Raw genomic sequence first — 22111 nt, forward strand, 5'->3', positions numbered from 1 at the left:
GAGGAGTGAGTGGTGAGATGACGGCGGATAGAGGAGAATGGAAGAAAAAAAATTGCTGTGCCGACCCCACCTAGTGGGATAAGGTGGAGAAAAGAAGAAGGTGGTACTATTGTCAAAGACTATTATTATTATACTTCTATAATCAGAGATTTCACCAAGAACACACTGTAGACAAATAATATTAAAGACAAACATTATTAAGCTATTCTCAACTTGACTACAATCTTGAACATTAAACTAAAGAGTATACATAATGTGTGTGTGTGTCAAATACTTGGTGGCGTGTGCAATGTTTTGTTTGTTGTTGATATGACGTATTTTTTACGCATATAATTTACAAAAAAATATTAGCATTCTGCAATCCTTCTCTATAAGTGTGGGAAATTTCATATTCCTCCAACTGCATAATTTTCATAAAAAGGGCTACATAGTTTTTGCTTTACCTAATCTAATGATCTTCAAAATCCGGCTCCAAGAATTAAGTAACTACCCACGGACCAATGAGACGATCAACTTTGCAGAAATTCTCACGTTTTCGTGAATTGAAGACACGTTTTAAAACAACTTTTACGGTACAATCTCTATAATCATCTCACTTTCATAAATACCATTTCACAATCTCAGAAGTTTTGCAGTTTTCGTGTCCACTGACGCCTGATCAAATCTATCATTGTCATAAGACTCATAACCTAATAAACAATACCAATATTCTGTGGCAATAAAGCCTGTCAATCACGATTCAAAAGTCGGCTGCGTGCGGAAATATTTTGATCGGCACTTGATTGTGGCAGCTGGAAGGAAATGAAACGTATTGGCATTCTCCGGTTTCCGTACAGTTGAAGACTTCGATTTGAAGGAACGTTCGGTTTTAAAGGGGCGCGTTTTTGAGGAAACTCCAACATATAAAGAATGTGTTATTAAATTTCCTTGACTCGAAGTCAACTTATTTGTCTCTTCCGAAGTCGTTAGAGCCTATATAGGTGACTTGCATTGCGTAGAGCTTGAGACACAAGACTGAAACCTCTCTTTTTAAATGGTAGGGAATTATCTAATTAAGTACCTACTAGTCAATAAGGGTATTTTGGTTTCAATTGACTATTAGGCAAGGTTAGGTCTAAGTACAAGCAGCGCTTCGCTGAATCCACGATTTCATTCACCATTGAGTTCCACGGTGAAGGAATAACATCGTGTAATAAAAATCAAATCCGCAAAATTATAATTTGCGTAATTACTGGTGGTACGACCTCTTGTGACTCCATACGGGTAGGTACCACTAGCCTGCCTATTTCTGCCATGAAGCAGTAATGCGTTTCGGTTTGAAGGGTGGGGCGGCCTTTGTGACTATACTGAGAACCTTGGAACTCATATCTCAAGGTGGGTGGCGGCATTTACGTTGTGGATGTCTATGGGCTCCGGTAACCACTTAACACCGGGTAGGCTGTGAGTTCATCCACCCTACCATGCAACAAAAAAAATTAAAAAATAATCCAACGGATCGGAATCGCAACTTAATAAGAGGATCCTGCGAGAAACTCAGTGGGTTGTGCTGAGGGTAAAGTATATCTATCTTTATTGGAATAGTACGACGTTCTCACGCATTGTTCCTGTAGAGTGTATAATCATCATCAAACTGTTATACGTCCCTTCAAATCGCAACGCATGATTGCTTCACATCACTTATAAGCCTCACCAATAATAATAATTCAGATGTTTTTGCTTCGGATGTCAAGAAATGTTTACCGAAACTCAATAATTCAAGTTAGAGATAAAGTTATCACCCCTTCACTTTGGACCCAAATAAAATGTCAAACAATTTGCATTCAGTTGTCTTGTTACATCTACATTTCGTGACTTTACTTTATCTAGACTTGTTAAAAGTAATACAGTAATAGTTAAACTAGCAATATACAATCGTTCATATAAGCAATAGCATTTTTTTTAACTCATATAAATTCTTATAAAGAGCGGATGGTTAGCGTGGTATGAACATATTATTATGCGTAGAGAGAAGATGAATGTGACTAGGAGATGTATGGAAATGGTAGTGCAAGGTAGAAGGGGCAGAGATCGACCGAAAAAGACATGGAAGGAGTGTGTGAATGACGATATAAGAGAGAGAGAGAGAGGAGTGAGTGTTTAGATGACGGCTGATAGAAGGGAATGGAAGAGAAAAATTAGTTGTGCGATCCCATCTAGTGGAAGGTGGATAAAAAGAAAAAAGATTAGTTAAATAATCAGGAGCATTATTTGTGCTCAAATTAAAATAAAGTCTTATTAAATCTCACACTTTATTATTGTTCTTGAGACGTGAAATCAATTGAAAAAATCAATTGAGTACTTATTACGCAATTAGTATTTTAATTTCCTACGGGTTTGATGCTCATTACATGATCTTATTCATGAAGAATAACTTTAGTACTTATTTCTGTTTAAAAAAAAGGTACCGGTCTGCGAGATTCGAACACCGACACAGACGCATCGCTCGATTACACCAGCCGTTTTATCCTTTAGGCCACGACGACTTCTTGTTATAATTCCTCTGTGCTTCCGAAAGTTAGCGATTTGGAATAATGTACCAGTAACTCCTTCGTTCATCTAAAAACATGACTCATGGTTAATAAAAAACAATAAAATCCTTCATCGCTTTAAACGTCAGACATCTCACGTGTTCCAGAGACTTGGCAATAAATAAGAGGGTAATTAAGAAGGCACGAAAAAAAACACTTCGGTACCTTGTCATGACTTTTTGTCTGTTTGTTTTAACGGCAATAAATATTTGTAAGAACGTAGGTAACAAGTCGAAATTATGACACTGCTGTCGGCTCACCCCTTTTAAATCATCGTTTCACAGAGCAAACAAACAATTAGAAGTGAATTTATTTAGATTTCAAATTTTATAATTCATCCTATATCATATAATTCATCAATGAGTAGATAAGTCGAGTGCCTCGAATTGTGATCAGGAAATGTGAAATCACTGTGGAAAACTCTCAAGCTAGCAGAACATACTACCTCATAAGCTGAAGGTTCATAAAATGAGTAACAATTTTAGTCGCCCTTATCCTAATAAAATATTATTTCACTTCACTCGACTCAAGCCAACGATCTTGCCACCAGACTGAAGTAGATGAGACTGCACTCAAGATAAAAATAGGGGAGGTTTATACGGTAACAATTTAGAGAATCTGCTGGTAGCTGGCAAGGTCTGCGGAAGGAGACTCAGAGGCAAAAGTCAAATGCGCTGGTCGGATCAGATACACTCCACTCTCAACACTTCAGTCCACGTTGCTATCCACACAGCCGAGGATAGGCAGGAAAGGCGCAGGATAATCCAGGAGAAAGTTATTAGAGGAGGCCACGATCCTCAACATTGAGGATTATCGACAGAAGGAGGGATACGGATGACATATGACATAACTCGTATCTTCTAATTGTTAGCGCCATAGACTATTATAATTAAGATAATTGACGAGTTTTACTGCGAATTTTTTTCTAGACAAGTTTATTTTTCCAGAACAAAACGAATCTAAACGTTGATGTGTTAGTGATTACGGTCGAATTTCGATCACTGGGTAAAGACTAAATTAATTAAATGCTGTCTATAACATTCGCGACTCTGTAACGAGCCCACGTTGTATGCAAATGCGCGAATGGAACTCTGTACGGACTTACGTCACACAAATCCTTCTGCTTGTCCATTGTTAGTTATTGATGCTTCACATACAACACTGAAGATTTTGTATTATACAAATTCATAAGTGGATATTATTTTATTTGCAATTCTGTATTAATGGGCAACAGAAATGCGAGTGCGTGCTCAGACATATTCTTAATTGTTGACAAGAAACTCATAGACAAAGGAAATCAGATTAACCTTGAAGTTTTTTACTGGTGGTGGGACCTGTTGTGAGTCCGCGCGGGTAGGTACCACCGCCCTGTCTATTTCTACCGTGAAGCAGTAATGCGTTTCGGTTTGAAGGGTGGGGCAGCCGTTGTAACTATACTGACACCTTAGAACTTACATCTCAAGGTAGGTGGTGCATTTACGCTGTAGAGGTCTATGGGCTCCAGTTACCACTTAACTCCAGGTGGGCGGTGAGCTCGTCCGCCCATCTAACTAATAAAAAAAATCTCAGCGACAGATATAAGCAAGATTTGGATAAAGCCCCCCAACAGTTTATACACGTTTTTGAAACATTGCCTTCATGGACAGTGAATTTCATGCCACCATTTATATACCATGGTTCTATTCTATGGTCCAGCCCAACGCGCTGGTGTGACCAGGTGCGCACCACCCTGGATTCCACCATCTACGATGCTCTCAAAGTAGCCGAAGTCAAGACCAGATGGTACAAGGTCGTGAGGCCGAAGCTTATGGATGGAGTTGACCACTTAGACATGATGAGTACGACTGAAAGTGAATATGGCTATAGAATGAATTCCCTTCAACAATGTTTATATAACTTTATAACTTTCATCAAACTTTGACTAGAGTATTCAGTTTGATAAGGCGTAACTCCAGCGATGGTAAAGAGGAAAACATTCTTTTTTTCATAAAAAAATATATCTTATTTTCCTAAGTGTTATTTGTTTTCAAATTCGAATAAAATTTTGAAGTCTTTTATATTATTATAGCGGCCCGCTCCGGCTCCGCTGGGTCTTTAATCAAAATTTCAACGGTATTTCTTTTTTTTAATAAAAGAATAATTATTGCGGCATAACTACAATAGTTAGACATATGTTGCCCCAACACTTTTTGTAATTAATAATGTGTTCTACAAAGTCGTAGTACATTCTTTTATTCTATCATCAATAGTTTTCGCAGGGCACGCGATGTAAAGAATATTTTAAGTAATTTTTTTACACCTTGAGTTATATTATTGGAGTTTTATTAAATATCCCTATTTTTTTTCATAAAATATCATAGCCTATGTCATTCGGAGATAGTGTAGCTTCCAAACAGTGAAGTAATTTTTCAAATCGGTTCAATAGTTTCAGATCCTATTCAATACAACAAATCTTTCCTCTTTATAATATTAGTATAGATATAATATGATACTGAACCATGCACCCTATTGATTTGAAACTTGGTATCCATGTAGAAAATACATCTACTTAATGGGTAGGCTAATATTTATATGAATGTTGGACTCCCTAATAATAATGACAATAAATAATAATGTTAATTTTAAATGCTCAGCGAAGCGGGCGAGTACGGCTAGCAACTAATAGAGATGTTTAGAAGGCGCTTAATTTAGCGGTATCTAAACTGTTAAACAAATTCGATCAATCTGTTAAAATGTAAATATTTATTAGTGAATAGACATGTGTACTATCTTAAATGTACAAAATATTTATGCACGATATCTCTCGATCATTCATCTTGTTTGGATCGATTACCATAAATAGTAATTAATAATTTGGTTTTTTTTTGTCGTTGTTTGTTAAGGTTAACGGTGAAACTGTATGCTTAATGTGTGACTTGTTTCGTGGCTGCGAGCTGTAGGCTTTAATTTAAAAACACCTGCCGAGCTAGGCTGTGATACATTAAAAGCGATTAGCGATAAAACGCTTCGCCAAAAAAACCATCGTGCTTTTTATTGCTCTTGAAGACATATGAGCATACGGCCTTGATGGTGAATGATTACCGTCGCTCATAGACATCAGTGCTAGAGGCAGAATCAGGACGATGCCTACTGTTAAGTACTTACTCTCTGGAAGTTTCGTTGAATAAGGACATGCTTTTTTCCTCCATATGCTGATAGCCTTGAGAGGCTATTTCAGCTTCGTCCTAACATGCAGGTGAGCTCACAGGGCTCAAACCTGATCACGAACCCTAGCAAGTGCTTCGCAGAATCCACCAGCTAATCGGAAACGCGATCCACTGAGAAGATCCGGCGAGAAACTAAGTGAGCTGTGTCTGTGGGTTAATTTACTCGTCGAGCCCTTCGTCGCAAGCTATGGGTTCGACGAGAACGATGACCTGTAAGGACATGTCATAGCGCTCGGAAAACACCGTAGAGGGGAGCTCATCCCAAAGCCGGATGGTGTCCGAAAATATCTCTATAAAGGCACTGTGGATGAAGACTATTATATCAATCATATCGATATTTTACTGGTGGTAGGACCTCTTGAGAGTCCGCACGAGTAGGCCACCGCCCTGCTTATTTCTGTCGTGAAGCAGTATTGCGTTTCAGTTTGAAGGGTGGGGCAGCCGTTGTAACTATACTTGAGACCTTAGAACCTATATCTTAAGGTGGGTGGCGCATTTACGTTGTGCGTGTTACATGTCTATGGACTCCAGTAACCACTTAGCACCGGGTGGGCTTTGAGCTCGTCCAACCATCTGTGCAATAAAGAAATAAAACAAAAAACACGTGTGGCACTCGGGGAATGCCGCGGTAAAGCTTTTGCAAAGCATTATTTATCAACTTATGCAATTAAAATTACACCTCCCTTCACACTTATAAGCTAGACCGCGTGAGAGAGAGATGGGCAGACTTTTCATGATGCTCATGCAGTGCGACGTCACGCTGCGCGCTTATTCACAAACACTACACCAGCGCAACGTGTGAATGTGTTGAACGCAAGCTACATAGTAGCCGTAGTGGGGGTGTCAGATTATTTTCGTTACGGAATTTCTGGATTTAGTCGCCGCGCTCAAGGCCCGCGATAGAAGCTATGCAATAGCTTCAAAAAATAGCTACGAATTTTCAGTGGACTACATGCTCGACCGATCACCCGATTCTGTTGCTTCATAAAGTATATGCGCGCGATGATTTATTCGTGAGCTCGCCCTAATTATTCAGGCCGTACGTTTTCGAGATCAACTTTTTCTCGTTTCCGAGTACGGAACTCGCTCGCACACTCATTGTTTAGTGCGTTCATTTTTGCTTTTATTTTTCGTAATTCTGGGAACGCGACCGTTATTTCCAGTCGCACGCGCGAAAAACTTGAGCTTTATTTTGGTGAGGCGAAACGCAACTGTGGCATTAACAATGTCAGTATTATTATTACTAGATGAAGACCGAGCTTTGCTCGATTTTTTTTTTTTGATAACGCCATCTTTTTGTGTCTTTAAAGCGGTTAGTTGCCCTCAATTAAGAAAAATAGTATTATTATTCGCCAATAGATGTCGGGAAGAGTTGATTATTGAAAACACGAATAAAACAACATTTTCTGAAAATAAATCGTAGCCAGATCGATTTATCGCCCCCGAAATCCCCTGTATACTAAATTTTATAAAAATCGTTGGAGCCGTTTCCAAGGATTAGATACAAGAATTTCTCGTTTAAAGGTATAAGATTCGCAAAAGCGGCCTGACACGATGACCCTCTTATCGTGGCCGCCTCTAACTAGATATCCGACCCAAGCGACGAGGCAACGCAAATCCACCATCGCCCTAAACATGTCTTATCGGACCCTATTCTACTCTCGGCACTTTTCAGGCATTCCAAGTACCGGTCACCGTTTTTTACGAACTTATCAATGCGACGAAGCGTTCGTCGTGCAACTTAACCTACAGACCGAGCGTACTGAGTTTTTCGCCGGATCTTTTCAGTGAGTCGCGATTCCGATCCGGCGGTAGATTCTGCAAAGTGTTGCTGCAAAAAGTCAATACCAAAGGCTATCAAGCTGCAAAATGTAATCCTAAAAACACACCTATCTCATTAAAATTAAAATTACAGTCTGCACGTCTTAAATTCGGATACAAAAAAAAACCAGAAGTTAAAAAACTTACTACAAAAACATATCCGTGCATTTTTACCTATGACCTCACAAACGTTCTTGCGGGCTATTACATACTATAAAAGCTATTATCCACTAGTTCACATCTCAATCTAAAGGTTAACCGTATGTCTGTTACTGTCAGATATCGCGCCCCGCTGCGCGTCTGTGCGTGTTTTATTGTGGTCCAAGCTACAAGCTGACGTAGGATAAGACGAATGAAAACGATTTTGCAAAAAAAAACAATTTTCATACAAAATTTTCTGAACATCAACTATGTAACGTTAGGCAGCGGCTTGGCTCCTACCGTCTGCATCGCTGACGTCCATGGGCGACAGTAACCACTCACCATCAGGTGGGCCGTTTGCTCTTATGCCTACATGGGCAATAAAAATATATGTAACAACTTCTACGAATATTTTCAGATGTGTCTGAACCAATTAGTCTTCGGGTGAGTAATATTCATTATCACATTCGGAGTACTGTCGTTAAAAGCCAATGGAACTTAATTGCTGAACAGAGAGTACTTACATTAGGGTCACTGTGAAAACGGTAGTAGAAAAAGGCTTTAAGAATATGCTAAAGTGGTCAAGCTGGTCAAGAACGGACTTTTGTTGAAGCAGATAAGTTCCTACATAGAACCCGTCAATTCACTAATACAGTATAAGTATATAATATACAGGGTTGCCTCATACTTTCCCTGTTTTTTTTAAAAACTAAACAAGTCAGCCTTAAAACTTAAATACGCTCTCTGCAACAGCCTTGTTAGCAATTATTATTGTAAAAAATAAATCTCACGAGGCACGTGTTGGACCTATGGGTCTTTGGTATCTGGGACCTTGATTAGATTCCTTAGAGAAAAGAACCATTTGGATATTTTGACGCTCATCACCAAGATATCCTTGTGATGACGTTGATCTGCTTAGCTGGTGTACGTACTTCTTTTTTATTACCTATGCTGATAGCCTTGAGAAGATATTTCAGCTTCACCTTAAAATGTAGGTGAGCTCACGGGGCTCAAACCGGAAGTGTTGCTAACACTGGTCTTAGCAAGAGTAGTGCTTCGCAGAATCTACCACAGGATGGGAACCGCGAACCACTGAGAAGATCAGGCGAGAAACACAGTGGGCTGTGTCTATGGGCTAATTTACTCGTCGAGCCCTTTTTAAGTACTAATAATACATTCTATAACTACAAATTTTTTTGGCATTTAACGCTCCCGCTACCTCTTTTGTCAACTACCACACCGATATAATTTGTTCAACTAAATTATCTGTAAATCCAGCGCTTAGAATGTTATGTTTAATAACTTTTACCATGGGAGGCTGATTCGTAATTGTACCCGTTACATTACAAACTTATTTAATGCAAACAAATTTTAATGTTTCGACGAACAATAAATCGTTGTGTGGTTGTTTAAGATGAAATAAACGTGACTTTAATGACAGGTGTTTCGTTTATGGACAATTTGAAATTTAAGACTTAAAGTATAATTCAGTCAATTATTTTTTATACAACAGATATGTTATCTTCATAGTAACTGACTCTTCAGATCTGATCGCGCCATATATATCTACATACCTACCGATATAGTGCACCCACATGTTGACAAGTAGCATAAATGAAAAGTACAAAAGATGGGATAAGCGCGTGAGTAAAAAAGATAGCTATAATTGGAACGATTGCACTTGTAATATTATTATTGCATTTGTTTAGACGCGACTAAAGACGAAACGTCCCAATTGGCCTGTTTTCGAGTCTTCACTTGACGTGCGCTTGAAACATATCTGCTTCTTTTTACATATAAAATATCATTGACTTTAGTACATTTTATCATGCAAATTTAAAACAGACATAGAAAATTTTCAACTACGTAATTAATGTCTTATTTCACCCGCGTTTCACTTTCACGAATCATATTTGAGTCGACTATTATCAAAGGCGGCAATCTGACTTTTGGACAATGATTGGTAAATCAGAAAAACGAATTATTGACTTTGTATTCCATTGGCAGTCACAAAACTCTTCGGAACGACATCTTAGATAAATAACAGGTTAACTATTAACCTTTATTTAATGCAGGTTTTGAACCGTATTCTTTGAAGGAGACGATTATATTCAAATAAATCTGTATTGACATATCAATAAAAATGTTTTGTCCAAATGCACAGATTGCCACCTTTGATAATAGACGACTCATTTAAGCACCAACCTATTGTTTCAAAACCATCAGAACAAAATTTTTCAACAAGATAATTTCGCGACTTCGGTAAATACCATTATTAGCTTTAGTTTCGGACCATTTTGGAAAAACAGAAAACCTAAAAAGAAAGTGAACAGAAGCCTCCATTAAAATCGATATTAGACACAAGAAAATTCTTAATTAACTTCATTGTTTTTTATACCAAATTTATATTTAAAAATAATGGTTCGCAATGAATTGTCATGCTGCAACTTAATTGCGACAGCTTAAATTATAAATCACTTGATTATTCACGAGACTAATTTGCTTAAAAGAAATGTTTCTTAATGTTCAATGATAAAATTATGTAGCCGTATTTACCCTTTTTGTTGTCGCTTAAAATATATGTAGACGAAGCTATGACTAAAATGGCGTTTATCTGTCACTAGCTGTTTCACTCGTAAACGTTACAAATTGAATACCACCTTGAGACATGAGGTTGAAACCTCAATGGTAAAGCTTAATTGCGAATCCTCCCAAATCAGAACACAAGACTGCTTCGCTGCAATAACCAGGATGATGGAACATAGCCATGCAGGCACAAACTTAACAAAAAAATTCGTTTTAATTTTGTCCAGTAAAATCCTAAATTGAATTTTAGCTCACTGAGTTTCTTGCCGGATCTTCTTAGTGGGTCGCGATTCCGATCCGGCGATAGATTCTGCAAAGCACTGCTCTTGCCAAGGCTGGTGTTAGCAAATTGTGAAGTGTGAGCAAAAGAATTTGATCTCTGAGAACTCTGTGAGAGTTGTTTTATACTTTTACGTTCTTCTCAATCGGACACTCTTGTCAGAGTGGTCGTGATTGCGCTGACGCTGTGCAGAAGCACCCGCTAGGTCTCCCATGCTCCCGACGACCGCCCTCCAGGCAATGTGCTTCCAGGTCTGGCGGCTCGAAGCGTTTCGAGTATATTCGACCACAGTGGACTCAGTTGCCTTCTTTATTAGGCCAGTCCAGCGGGTTGGTGAGCGGCCGCGTGATCTCCTGCCTTCCACCCGGCCTTGGACTACCAGTCTCTCCATCGGGTGCTCTTTTCTGAAGCTGTGACCAAAGACCAAGACCAAGTTTTACGTTACGCCTTCAAAACTTTTCGAATATTTTACGGTTCTGTGAGTGATTTAATTTTGCTCTATTAGTAGATCACAAAAATAGGAAATTTGAAATAAGGATTTTTTTTACACGAGAAGACGATTACAAAAAAATGGATAGGTGGAACTTCGGAAATATCGAGCGACTTTTAGTACTCCCCTTTATCATTTATCTTACTTTCATAATAAATGCTTCGTATTATTTAATTATAGTCCGTACGGCCAGAATAACTGCCCATTAGACATTAGATCGAACAGTTCAGAACATACTTTTAATAAATTTGAAAGAGACAATTTAAGAAGCGATATAAGATCACGTATCAATTCAAATCAGATATGATTGTCGCCATTTCTATAAGCACGTGTTATGGCTCGTTGGCTCGAGTGCGACAGAGATAGCCGTAGATAAATGGATACGGAATTATTGTATCACAGTCATTTTCGTAACTAGACCTGATAGGTATCGATATGTGGATGGGTTCAAGCTGTAAGTAGCAACGTAAAAATATCAATTATGTTCTATATTAATTTGAATTGGTTGCTTATTACTTAAGATATGATACACGGCAATTATATATTATAACATTAACTTCTATTTCTAAGTGATGACAGAATGCAACAAAAATATTTCAAGGTAATATTAACAATTAACTTATCAGACACACAGATTTAGAGATGGTTCTCTCCTGTCTTGTGAGATGGGATTGAATTCTAGAGTGCGTTCAATGAATGCGGTCCCGGCTCTCAAACTAAAAAACATGACTGCTTCGAAGAAAAAATAAGTAGTATAGTGATACTACTTACCTAATTTCGTGAATTCAAATTCAAATTCAAAATCATTTATTTCAACTTGGATGTCATCAAAAACACACTTGTTGAATGTCAAAATGTAAATGAAAATGTTAACACTACCACCGGTTCCAAAAAAAGCCACAGTCCTGAGAAGAACCGGCGAAACAAACTCAGCGGCCTTTTTTTTTGGATTTTTTTTTTGAGCTCACTACACCTTCTAAATCATAATTTACTCGTTCCTACTAGCTGTTCTCAATATTTCTATACGCTGCTGAGACGTGGACCGTGCGAGACGTGGAAAGGAAGAAAATAGACGCTCTGGAAAAGTGGTGCTGGAGAAGAATTATTGGAGTTTCGTGGACCGACTTTCGTACAAATGTCTCGATACTTTAGGAACTCGGCATCAAGCAGCGTCTATTTGGTATAGTACAGTCTCGAATGGTGGATTTCTTCGGACACGTTTCGCGAGGAGATGGCCGGTCCATAGAACGCCTCGTTGTACAGGGAAGCGTTGATGGTACAAGACCGCGCGGGAGGCCACCAATGCGGTGAACCGACCAAACTAAAACTGCAATGGGAGGTCCCTTTTTTTTTTTTTTTTTTTTTTTTTTTTATGATTGAAAGTTTACTGGTGGCCCGAAGGCCTTTCCAGTTTCACCAGGACAGGTGGGCGAGCAAAGGCTCAGCCAAGAGGGGTGGGATTTGCTAACAACTGCCCGAGCGCCTCCGAAGGAGACCTAACAACTCAAGAGCAATTGTTTCGCGAATGAATCTACTACCGGATCGGAATCGCGACCCGCTGAGAAGATCCGGCGAGAAACTCAGCGGGCTGATGCATGGGTTAGGTTGCACGTCGACCTCTTTGTCGAGTTCGACGAGTACGGTTACCGGGGTCCCTAAGCCTGCCCCTAGTATTAGAGCTGAAGGCATCTAATGCAAAGGTTATTGGATCTGATGGATCCGTAAGGACGTGTCTAGGGCGTCGACGGTGACTGGCTCCTGCATGATCAGGATTCGGGGAGTAGTCAGCGGCGGCAACGATAAGGCGATTATCATGACGCATAGCCTTATCGAAGTATCGTTCCGACGCTGACTTCATGTATTTCCGAATTGATTCGAGGCCCAGGTCGTCGTGTAGGTCAACGTTCCTCACGAACCACGGAGCCCCGACAGCTAACCTGCAAAAGCGGGATTGTAGGGATTGGAGGGTGTCTATGTGTGTGCGGGCCGCGTGAGCGAACACCACACTCGCGTAAGTCATGACGGGCCTTATGCAAGTTTTGTAAAGTGTCACCTTGTTCCGAAGGGACATTTTACTCCGCTTACAGATCATGGGGTAGAGTCTACCGAGAATAAACGCGGCACGGTCACGGACTGATTTTATATGCGGGCGGAATGTCATCGATGCATCCAGGGTAACGCCCAGGTACTTGACCTTCCTGGCCCAGGGTATGGGTTGTCTAAAGAGAGTAATCGGGGGTGTGAGATTCCTCCTCCTAATCCGGGAGGAAATCCGTGTGGAGCTTCCCCTCTGAAATAGCACCGCAGTACTTTTCGCTGGGTTGATGTCTATGCGCCATTTTCGGAACCACTGTCCTAGGGCTAGGGCTGCGCTCTGAAGCTTCTTCGCGATTAGGGACTTATTTCTACTAGAATAGTAAACAGTCGTGTCGTCGGCGAATAAAGCTAAATGGGTCGGCGGCGACCGGGGAATATCGTTGACGAATAAGCTAAATAGGAGGGGTGAGAGGACAGAGCCTTGCGGGACTCCAGCTGTGAGAGGTCGTGGGGAGGAGCGGGTTCCCTCGACTCGATATCGAAAAGAGCGGTTCGACAAGAAGTCCCGTATGATGAGCACGAGACTATCCGGCACGCCCATGTTGAATAGTTTGAAAATCAAACCATTGTGCCAGACTTTGTCGAACGCTTTTGCGACGTCGAAGAAGAGAGCTCCCGTGTATAACGGTTTTGGTCGATTAAGCCCCACAAGAATGTGCTCCGTGAGGCGGTGCACCTGTTGAACGCATGAGTGATTTGTACGGAATCCGAATTGTTCATCGATAAGAATGCCCTTGGATGAGACGAAGTCTCTGAGGCGTTTGTAGAGCAGACGCTCATACAGTTTGCCTAGAGACATGAGGAGGCTAATCGGGCGGTAGCTCGTCGGATGATTTTTTGGTTTACCGGGTTTATGTATGCCGATAACGTCCGCTTCTTTCCACACCGCGGGAAAGATACAGTTCGCCATAGCGGCATTGAAAATAGATGCCAACATCACGATGAGTTGGACGGGTAGAAGTTTAATAACGCGGTTAGATATACAGTCGGAACCGGGAGCCTTGCGAGGACGTAGGTCTTTGATCAAGTCTTTAACTTCCATCGGGGTGACGGGTGGTAACGCATCCGATGGTGGCAAGGAGGCTCTGCGTTCTACCTCACTGTCTACTAATTCTACATGAACAGGGTCCACGGATTGAGTGCTGGGCGTGCACTGGGTTTGCAATGTATCGGCCAGCAGCTCTGCTTTTTCGTCATCATCGAACGCCGCGAGTCGGCCTGAGGGGCCTACGAGGGGGGGCATAGTTACTACCGTATCCGATTTGAGAGTACGAGCTAAGCGGTAGTAAGACCTTTGGGAGGGCGCGAGTCCTTCTAAGAAATCAGACCATCTGGCATCTCGGACTTCGGCGATGCGAGACTTTACGTCGCGTTGTAGGGCACGCATTCGAATACGATTTTCCGCGGTAGGATACCTGTCGTAGGCGCGTATCGAGGCGTTCTTAGCTCTAAGGAGTTCCCTAATATCGTCGGACAATTTGAAGCGGTGAAGGAAGTCCTCCGCTACAACTTGTTTCGATGACCTATCTAATGTCGAGGTGATGTGTGACGTTAAGATGTCTATGGCTTCAGCGGTATCCTGAGGAGACGGGATAGAGTCCGGGTTAAACGGGAGCGATGGTGGATCAGATTCAGCCAGGCTGATGCCCAGCGTGTGCCAATCCACCACAGTTCTCGTGACGGGAACGGAATCGGGAGCGCGACCGAGCTTCATAACGACGGGACGGTGGTCTGAATCTAACTCTGAAACTACTTCGATCGAGTGTAAGCGCAGAGTTACGTTTTTTAATAACGCTATGTCGAGTATATCCGGGCGATGCGCGATATTTAGCGGGTAGTGAGTCGGGGTTAGCGGAGCGACGATATCGAAGGCGAGATCATCGACTAACGCGTCAAGCCGCCTGCCATTCGGGGTTGTGGTGTGTGAGTTCCACCTGATGTGTTTACAATTTAGGTCACCCGCCAGAATGACAGAGCTCCCCATACCGAGCAGCGCCTCGATATCACTGCTTAGAACGATCTTATCCGGTGGAAGATAAACGGACGCGATAACGATCGGCGCGTGTGGGAGGTCCCCTAAATGAGTGCAGTCCAACACTACATGACGATCACGACCACTCTGTCAAGAGTGACACGATTGAGAAGAAGAAGAAGAACTATATCTACCAGATTTTGTCTAACTTGTCTGTTGTGTAAACAAGTTTGTTGAGTTAAATTTAAATTCCCAGAAACTAAACCGACTAAAAAGGGGAAGGTACTCACAAATGATTGCTTTCTATATTTTGTGGTCTTCTGTCCCCGGGGCACTGTTCTGGATGCTGGAGTTTTTAATACACGGACACACGCACAAGTTGAATCGCAAAGTTTGCGAAAAACAGTATTTTTTGATTAAAATACTTTTTAATTTGGCGCGCGCGCGGTTCGAAAGCGTCGACTGTAGTTCTTTTCTTCGCCCGCTAGGAGGCGCGTTACATTTCTTCATTATGCCGATAGATGGCGTGGATTAGGAAAAGGAAATTTTAGTCGGTTTCCTAACATTTCCCCCCACCGAAATCAACAATGATTTCAAAATAGGTAAACACAAAATAACGTTATTATATCTAGAATGTTAACCTATATGAATGGGCTTTGCAAATTATGTAATTTTGCTTGAAACATATAATCATAAAATAAAAAATAAAATAAAAAAACTAATACGATTAGCCTTTGAGCGAAATGGACTGTATATATAAATTTAAATGAAATAGATATGTAGTTGTAATATAAAATTAATGAAATGAATTAAATAGATTTATAATAAGTTATTCATCCTACTCTTTAGGGAGAGGACTCAGTTTTGTGACAGGGCGCTTTAGCTTCGAATTTTGCGTCCGAACCGTAACAACGCGAACCCTCCCATCAAGTCCGGGATGAACCTGTTCTACACGTCCTAAGCTCCATTGTTGACAAGGGGCATTATCATTGTGAATCAGTACCAGGTCATTTATAGATAGATTAGGAGCATCAACGTACCACTTTTGACGTTGCTGCAATGTATGCAAGTATTCTAGTTTCCAACGACGCCAAAAATGCAATGTGGCTTGTTTAATACATTGCCAACGCGTTAAATTATTAGTAGATACATCAGAGATATCATAACTTGGAGCCGAAACCAATTGACGACCAACTAAAAAATGTCCCGGTGTCAGGACATCGAATTCACTAGGATCGGTAGATAAACTGCACAGAGGGCGCGAGTTTAAAATCGCTTCTATGTTAGAAAATAAGGTAGATAATTCTTCGAACGATAAAGCGCGTGTACCTACTACGCGTTTTAAGTGGTATTTAGCCGATTTGATTCCAGCTTCGAAAATCCCACCAAAATGACTACCAGTTGGAGGATTATATTTCCACGTTACTTTTCTGATGGTGAACTGATCAGTCAAGTGATTTTGATTTGAAGTATAAAATTGATATATTTCATTTAGGTGTCTGCCAGCGGCAACAAAATTTTTGTCATTGTCAGAATAGACCGTATGTGGCATTCCGCGTCGAGCCGTAAACCGATCGAACGAAGCCAAGAAGCATTCAGTAGTCAACGCCGAGAGTACTTCAAGATGTACTGCACGTGTTGAGTAACAAATAAATAAGCATAAATAGGCTTTTGATATTTTCGCATTACGCCTATTTGATTCCTTTGTATAAAATGGACCTCCTATATCAACACCGACAGTATGTTGGAAGGGATAAATATCGGACTCTAAACGACATTTTGGTAATGAGGCCATTTTAGGTTGATTAATAGTGGGCCTATTCTTAAAGCACGTAACACACTTAGAAAGGCGCGATCGTATCACACACCTAGCGGCTATAATCCAATATTTTTGAGCTAATATGTTTTGAAGAGATCTAGGCCCGGTGTGTAAATAGACCTTGTGATAGTAATCTATCAAAATATTTGTAAAATGCGATTTTTTGGGCAAAATCAAGGGATGACGTTGAGTAAATGGCAAATCTGCGTGGGAAAGCCTACCCCCCACCATGAGAAGACCACGGCTATCAATGAACGGGTCGAGTTTCCGTAGGCTTTGCGAGCATCGATTTTCCTTTTTTATTGATTTAATGTCATCCTCAAAATATTTTAATTGAACAATTTGAATAATTTTATCGTGTGATTTATTTATTTCAGAAGTAAGTAAGGAACCCTTTACTCTATTAGCAACAGAAGCTTTACAATTATTTATAAATCTGTAACACCAGGCGAATATACGCAGTACCTTGTTAAAGTTTGAAAATTTAAGTATTATTGAATAAAAGTCCGTATTCACATTTGACGTTTCACTAAGTAAAGTGTTTTCTTTAAGAGGTTTGAGTTCCAATGGTTCACCTTTGAACTCTGTTATCGATCTGACAGGCCACGTATGCGGTGGCTTGTATAACCATCGAGGGCCACGGAACCACTGATCTGCGATCAGCAGCAAATCGGCTGGCGTGGCGCCGCGAGAGCACACATCGGCGGGGTTGTCAGTGCCATTCACGTGAAACCATAGTACCTCTGTCGAGCTTTCATTAATTTTAGCGACACGATTGGCGACGAAAGTTTTTAGTTTGAACGCAGGTGTATTTATCCATGTTAATGCAACTGAACTGTCAGTAAAAGCTAGTACCTCACCAATTTTTACTTCCTTGGCCAAAATATCGATTACGTACCGTAAAGTTTTTGACAATAAGTGAGCAGCCATTAATTCAAGACGTGGAATTGATACTGTTTTTAAGGGCGCGACCTTAGATTTCGATAACAGTAAGCTAACGTTAACGTTACCTTGCACGTCTTGACTGCGAATATACACGACGGCGGCGAATCCAGCCGTTGACGCGTCACAAAACCCTACCACTTGAGAGACCGTATGGTTTTGGACAAAGACATGCCGGTCGTGTTTTAGTTTCGATAACAACGGTATTTGAGATGAAAACATTGACCATTCATCGAGTAACAACTTTGGAAGAGTGTCGTCCCACCCTAATTGAGCGCACCATAATTTTTGCATAAAATTCTTAGCAAGAAAAATACACGGGGATACGTATCCCAAGGGATCATACAATTTAGCTATTTGTGAAAGTACTGAGCGTTTCGTAATATTACCTACCGTATGTGTAGTACGAAAAGAAAATGCGTCTTCTTTAGGCAACCAGTGTAGACCGAGAATTTTGATAGACATAGTTTTACCGTCGTCGAATTGCACTGGGGGCTCAACTTGATCACTAGGCAGTTCTTTAAGTAATTGATCGCTATTACTTGACCACTTGCGTAATTCGAATCCACCAAGCCTCAGTAATTCGACCAATTGCCGCTGAATCTTAAGAGCCTCTTCCAAGTTATCCACAGACCAAATTAAATCGTCCACAAAAAATCCTTCGCGCAGAGCACGAGAAGCCTCTGGGAAGCGGGCGCCTTCGTCCGCGGCTAGCTGCTGTAGCGTGCGTATCGCTAGAAACGGGCTACTCGCTACACCATACGTCACGGTGCACAGCTCGTACACTTTAATGGGCTCACTGGGCGAGTCGCGCCACAAAATGTGTTGATATTTACGTTGGGACTCATCAATTAAAATACAACGGTACATTTTAGATATGTCACCGCATAAGGAAATCTTACGTAACCGAAAACGTATCAAAAGTTCCACGAGATCAGCCTGCAACTTCGGGCCCGTGTATAAAACAGAATTTAAAGATTTATTATTTGAGGTTTGACAAGACGCGTCGAAAACTACACGGAGACGAGTACTACTGCTGTCAGGCTTATGTACGCAGTGGTGGGGAATGACGTACCCTGATTCCACTTCTGATACCTCGCCGACACAAATCATATGACCGAGCGAAGCGTACTCATCCATAAATTTTTTATATTCCTTCCGTAGGTCTGGTAAACGCGACAGTTTACGTTCTAAATTTTGATATCTTTTTATCGCAATTTGCCTTGAGTTTCCCAGTTCAGAGTCAGGCTTAAACGGGTATTTAACAATGTATCGACCTGTACTATCACGCTTATAATCATTTACAAACATCTGTTCAGTGATGACGTCATCCGGGTTTTTGGGCAAATCAGCGACTAAGCTTTCTGTTTCCCAAAACGATTTAATTAAGTCATCGACTTTTGATTCGCTGCTTAACATGCACATTGATACATTTCTAGTGTTACTCGTATTATTGCAAGACAGCTGACCCGTAATTACGTAACCAAATACACTACTTAACGCCAACGGTAATCCTTGCCGCGACGGACTATACCTTCCACCGTCATAAATAAACGGAAATACGTCGCTGCCGAGCAACATGTCGATGCGACTCGAACGATAGAAAGTAGGGTCAGCCAACAACAAGTTTTTATATTCGAGTTTTAAATTTTCTGTAAAGTTAACCGAAGGCATATCACCAGAAATTTTTGAAACCACAACCGTTTTTAAATTGAATATCGGATTATCGGACGTGGTTGGTTTGATTTTGCATAAAACCATGCCGTGATCACGAACTACCGCTCCGCCTAAACCTATCAGTTGTGTGTTACACTTTTGGCGTGGGAGTCCTAGTCGTTGTGCACAATCATTCGTCAAAAAACTAGATTGGGATCCACTGTCAATTACTACTCGTACGGGTTGATATTTGCCTAAAACGTCCAATACGTGTATAATCGCAGTGCCCAACATGACTGTAGATCCAGTCGAACACGTCAACGAGACTCGATCTTCGTTATTATTCATAAAATTATCGTTGCAAGAATTATTAAAATCCGAAGTAATTACACTTGTTTTAGAATCAACATGCAACGTGTGGTGATGCCTGTTTTTACACACCGTACATGTTATCTTCGACGGGCACTCATTAGACGCGTGACCTTGACGGAGACAGTTCTCGCACAAATGCAACTCCTTTATTTTATTAATGCGCTGTACAGGTGTTAGTGCGATATACTCGAAACATTTATAAATTGAATGAAAGGGTTTATTGCAGTACAAACATCCCTTTTTTGCGTAATCAGCCTTATCAGCGCTCGTACTACTTGCTAAACAAGTTTTTAAATTTGTATTTTTAGTGGTAGGCTTACTAATGGATTTATTTTGAATCGAAGGAGTAAAAGTTTTACTAGTACTCGGCTTCGAGAAAGTACTTGTGTTCATTGACATTTCCAATATTCGGGTCTGGTTTGTGACAAAATCAATCAATGTTTTGATAACAGGTATTTCGTTTGTACCTATTTTTTGTTCGAATTCACGCCTTGAAACCTGGTCTATATTACGCAATCCGATATAACATAAAATAAATCCCGCTAAGTTACCAATTTCTAATAACTCAAGGGCTTGAACACACTCTTGAAACGTTTCCAAAAAGGAATTTAATCCGTTCACAGATTCGTTAGACAACGGCTTGAACGCAAACAACTTATCCATATAGCGCGTAGCTATGGCACGCTTATTTTCGTATCTGTCACATAAGCTAGTCCATACTATATTATAATTGTCGTTTGATATCGGCAGACTTTTAACAATTTGAAGCGCAGGGCCAGTTACGACTGACAATAGGTAATAGAATTTATCAATATTACCTAAACTTGTATTGGTATGAATTAAGCTGGAAAAAGTATCACGAAATGTGATCCAATTTTCTAATCTACCGTCGAAATGAACCAATTCGATTTTAGGCAAACGAGGCTGAGCGCCGCGCTCCGATGCGCCTTTGTTTTCCTGTTTCGATGACTTCGAACGCGAATCATGTTCTTGAAAAATACGTAAAATCTCAAAATAGAGGTCATCAAGGGCATGTACCTCTTGGTTACCGATGATATAATTAGGGTCATTTTTTAACTCCAAAACTGAAATCTCATCAACAATTTTTTCGAAAGATTCCCTAGTGGACTCGAGGTCACTGACCCGCACAGACAAATTACTAAATTCTGCTGTATTATTTTGCACAGCTTTAGCTAGGTCGTAATATTGTTGAACACGTCTAAAACATCGTTCTTTACGACTTCTAAGTGTATTAATTTTTATTTGAAGGTCGGACAATGGAGCCATTTTGATTCGAAGAAAAATGTACTACCGCTTGACGCGTACCCAAATGTACTAAAACTGAGTCCTAAAGTGATGATAGACGTAGAAATAGATATTAAGAGTATGTGATTACGTATATATGCGTATTATTGCAATAAATAGAACTATTGAATGAATATTCTGCAAATAATACCGATATGTAAGACGTGTGTAGGTACCTTCAGGTTTGCAGGTTTATACGTGAAATATTGAGTATTTACCTATTTTGAAGTTGTATTCGGTAAATATCCGGCTCGAAGGACCAAATTATGTTGTGTAAACAAGTTTGTTGAGTTAAATTTAAATTCCCAGAAACTAAACCGACTAAAAAGGGGAAGGTACTCACAAATGATTGCTTTCTATATTTTGTGGTCTTCTGTCCCCGGGGCACTGTTCTGGATGCTGGAGTTTTTAATACACGGACACACGCACAAGTTGAATCGCAAAGTTTGCGAAAAACAGTATTTTTTGATTAAAATACTTTTTAATTTGGCGCGCGCGCGGTTCGAAAGCGTCGACTGTAGTTCTTTTCTTCGCCCGCTAGGAGGCGCGTTACATTTCTTCATTATGCCGATAGATGGCGTGGATTAGGAAAAGGAAATTTTAGTCGGTCGGTAAGGAAAATCAGAGATTTAATATGTAACTATGAGAAATTTGTACAAAATATTTGATATATAGACACGAAAAATAAAAGAGATTGTTTTAACTAATACTTTTAATTTTGCTTAGCAACATTCTGCATCAACCCAACCACAATGACAAGCCGAGACAAATCCTTGGTAAATTACTTGGTTCTGTGTGAAATGGAATTGTCGAGGGATGATAATGCGACGTGACGCTTTCTCATACCGAACACAATC

The 22111-nt window shown here is 40.4% G+C and overlaps 1 protein-coding gene across 1 annotated transcript; it reads right to left on the bottom strand.

Moving 5' to 3' along the window:
• Positions 1–10897: 10897 nt before the first annotated feature.
• Positions 10898–19595, bottom strand: LOC119629515 (uncharacterized). The gene is made up of 3 exons (XM_038015538.1): positions 18395–19595; positions 17496–17722; positions 10898–11011 (listed from the first exon to the last, which is right to left on the bottom strand). Exons 1-3 carry the CDS (start codon positions 19593–19595, stop codon positions 10898–10900), a joined length of 1542 nt encoding a protein of 513 aa, XP_037871466.1.
• Positions 19596–22111: the final 2516 nt, after the last annotated feature.

Source organism: Bombyx mori, chromosome 14 (assembly GCF_030269925.1).
Source record: "Bombyx mori chromosome 14, ASM3026992v2".
Taxonomy (NCBI): Eukaryota; Metazoa; Arthropoda; class Insecta; order Lepidoptera; family Bombycidae; genus Bombyx; species Bombyx mori.

What these genes read in the sequence shown, in the direction of transcription:
- LOC119629515 (XM_038015538.1), bottom strand. Translation starts at nt 19,595, where the DNA reads ATGCCTTCGGTTAACTTTACAGAAAATTTAAAACTCGAATATAAAAAC. An exon ending in CCCAGTGCAATTCGACGACG is followed by an intron (nt 17,723 to 18,394) that starts GTAAAACTATGT and finishes AAAGCTCGACAG; the next exon opens with AGGTACTATGGTTTCACGTG. An exon ending in TACTTAGTGAAACGTCAAAT is followed by an intron (nt 11,012 to 17,495) that starts GTGAATACGGAC and finishes CTTTGGTCACAG; the next exon opens with CTTCAGAAAAGAGCACCCGA.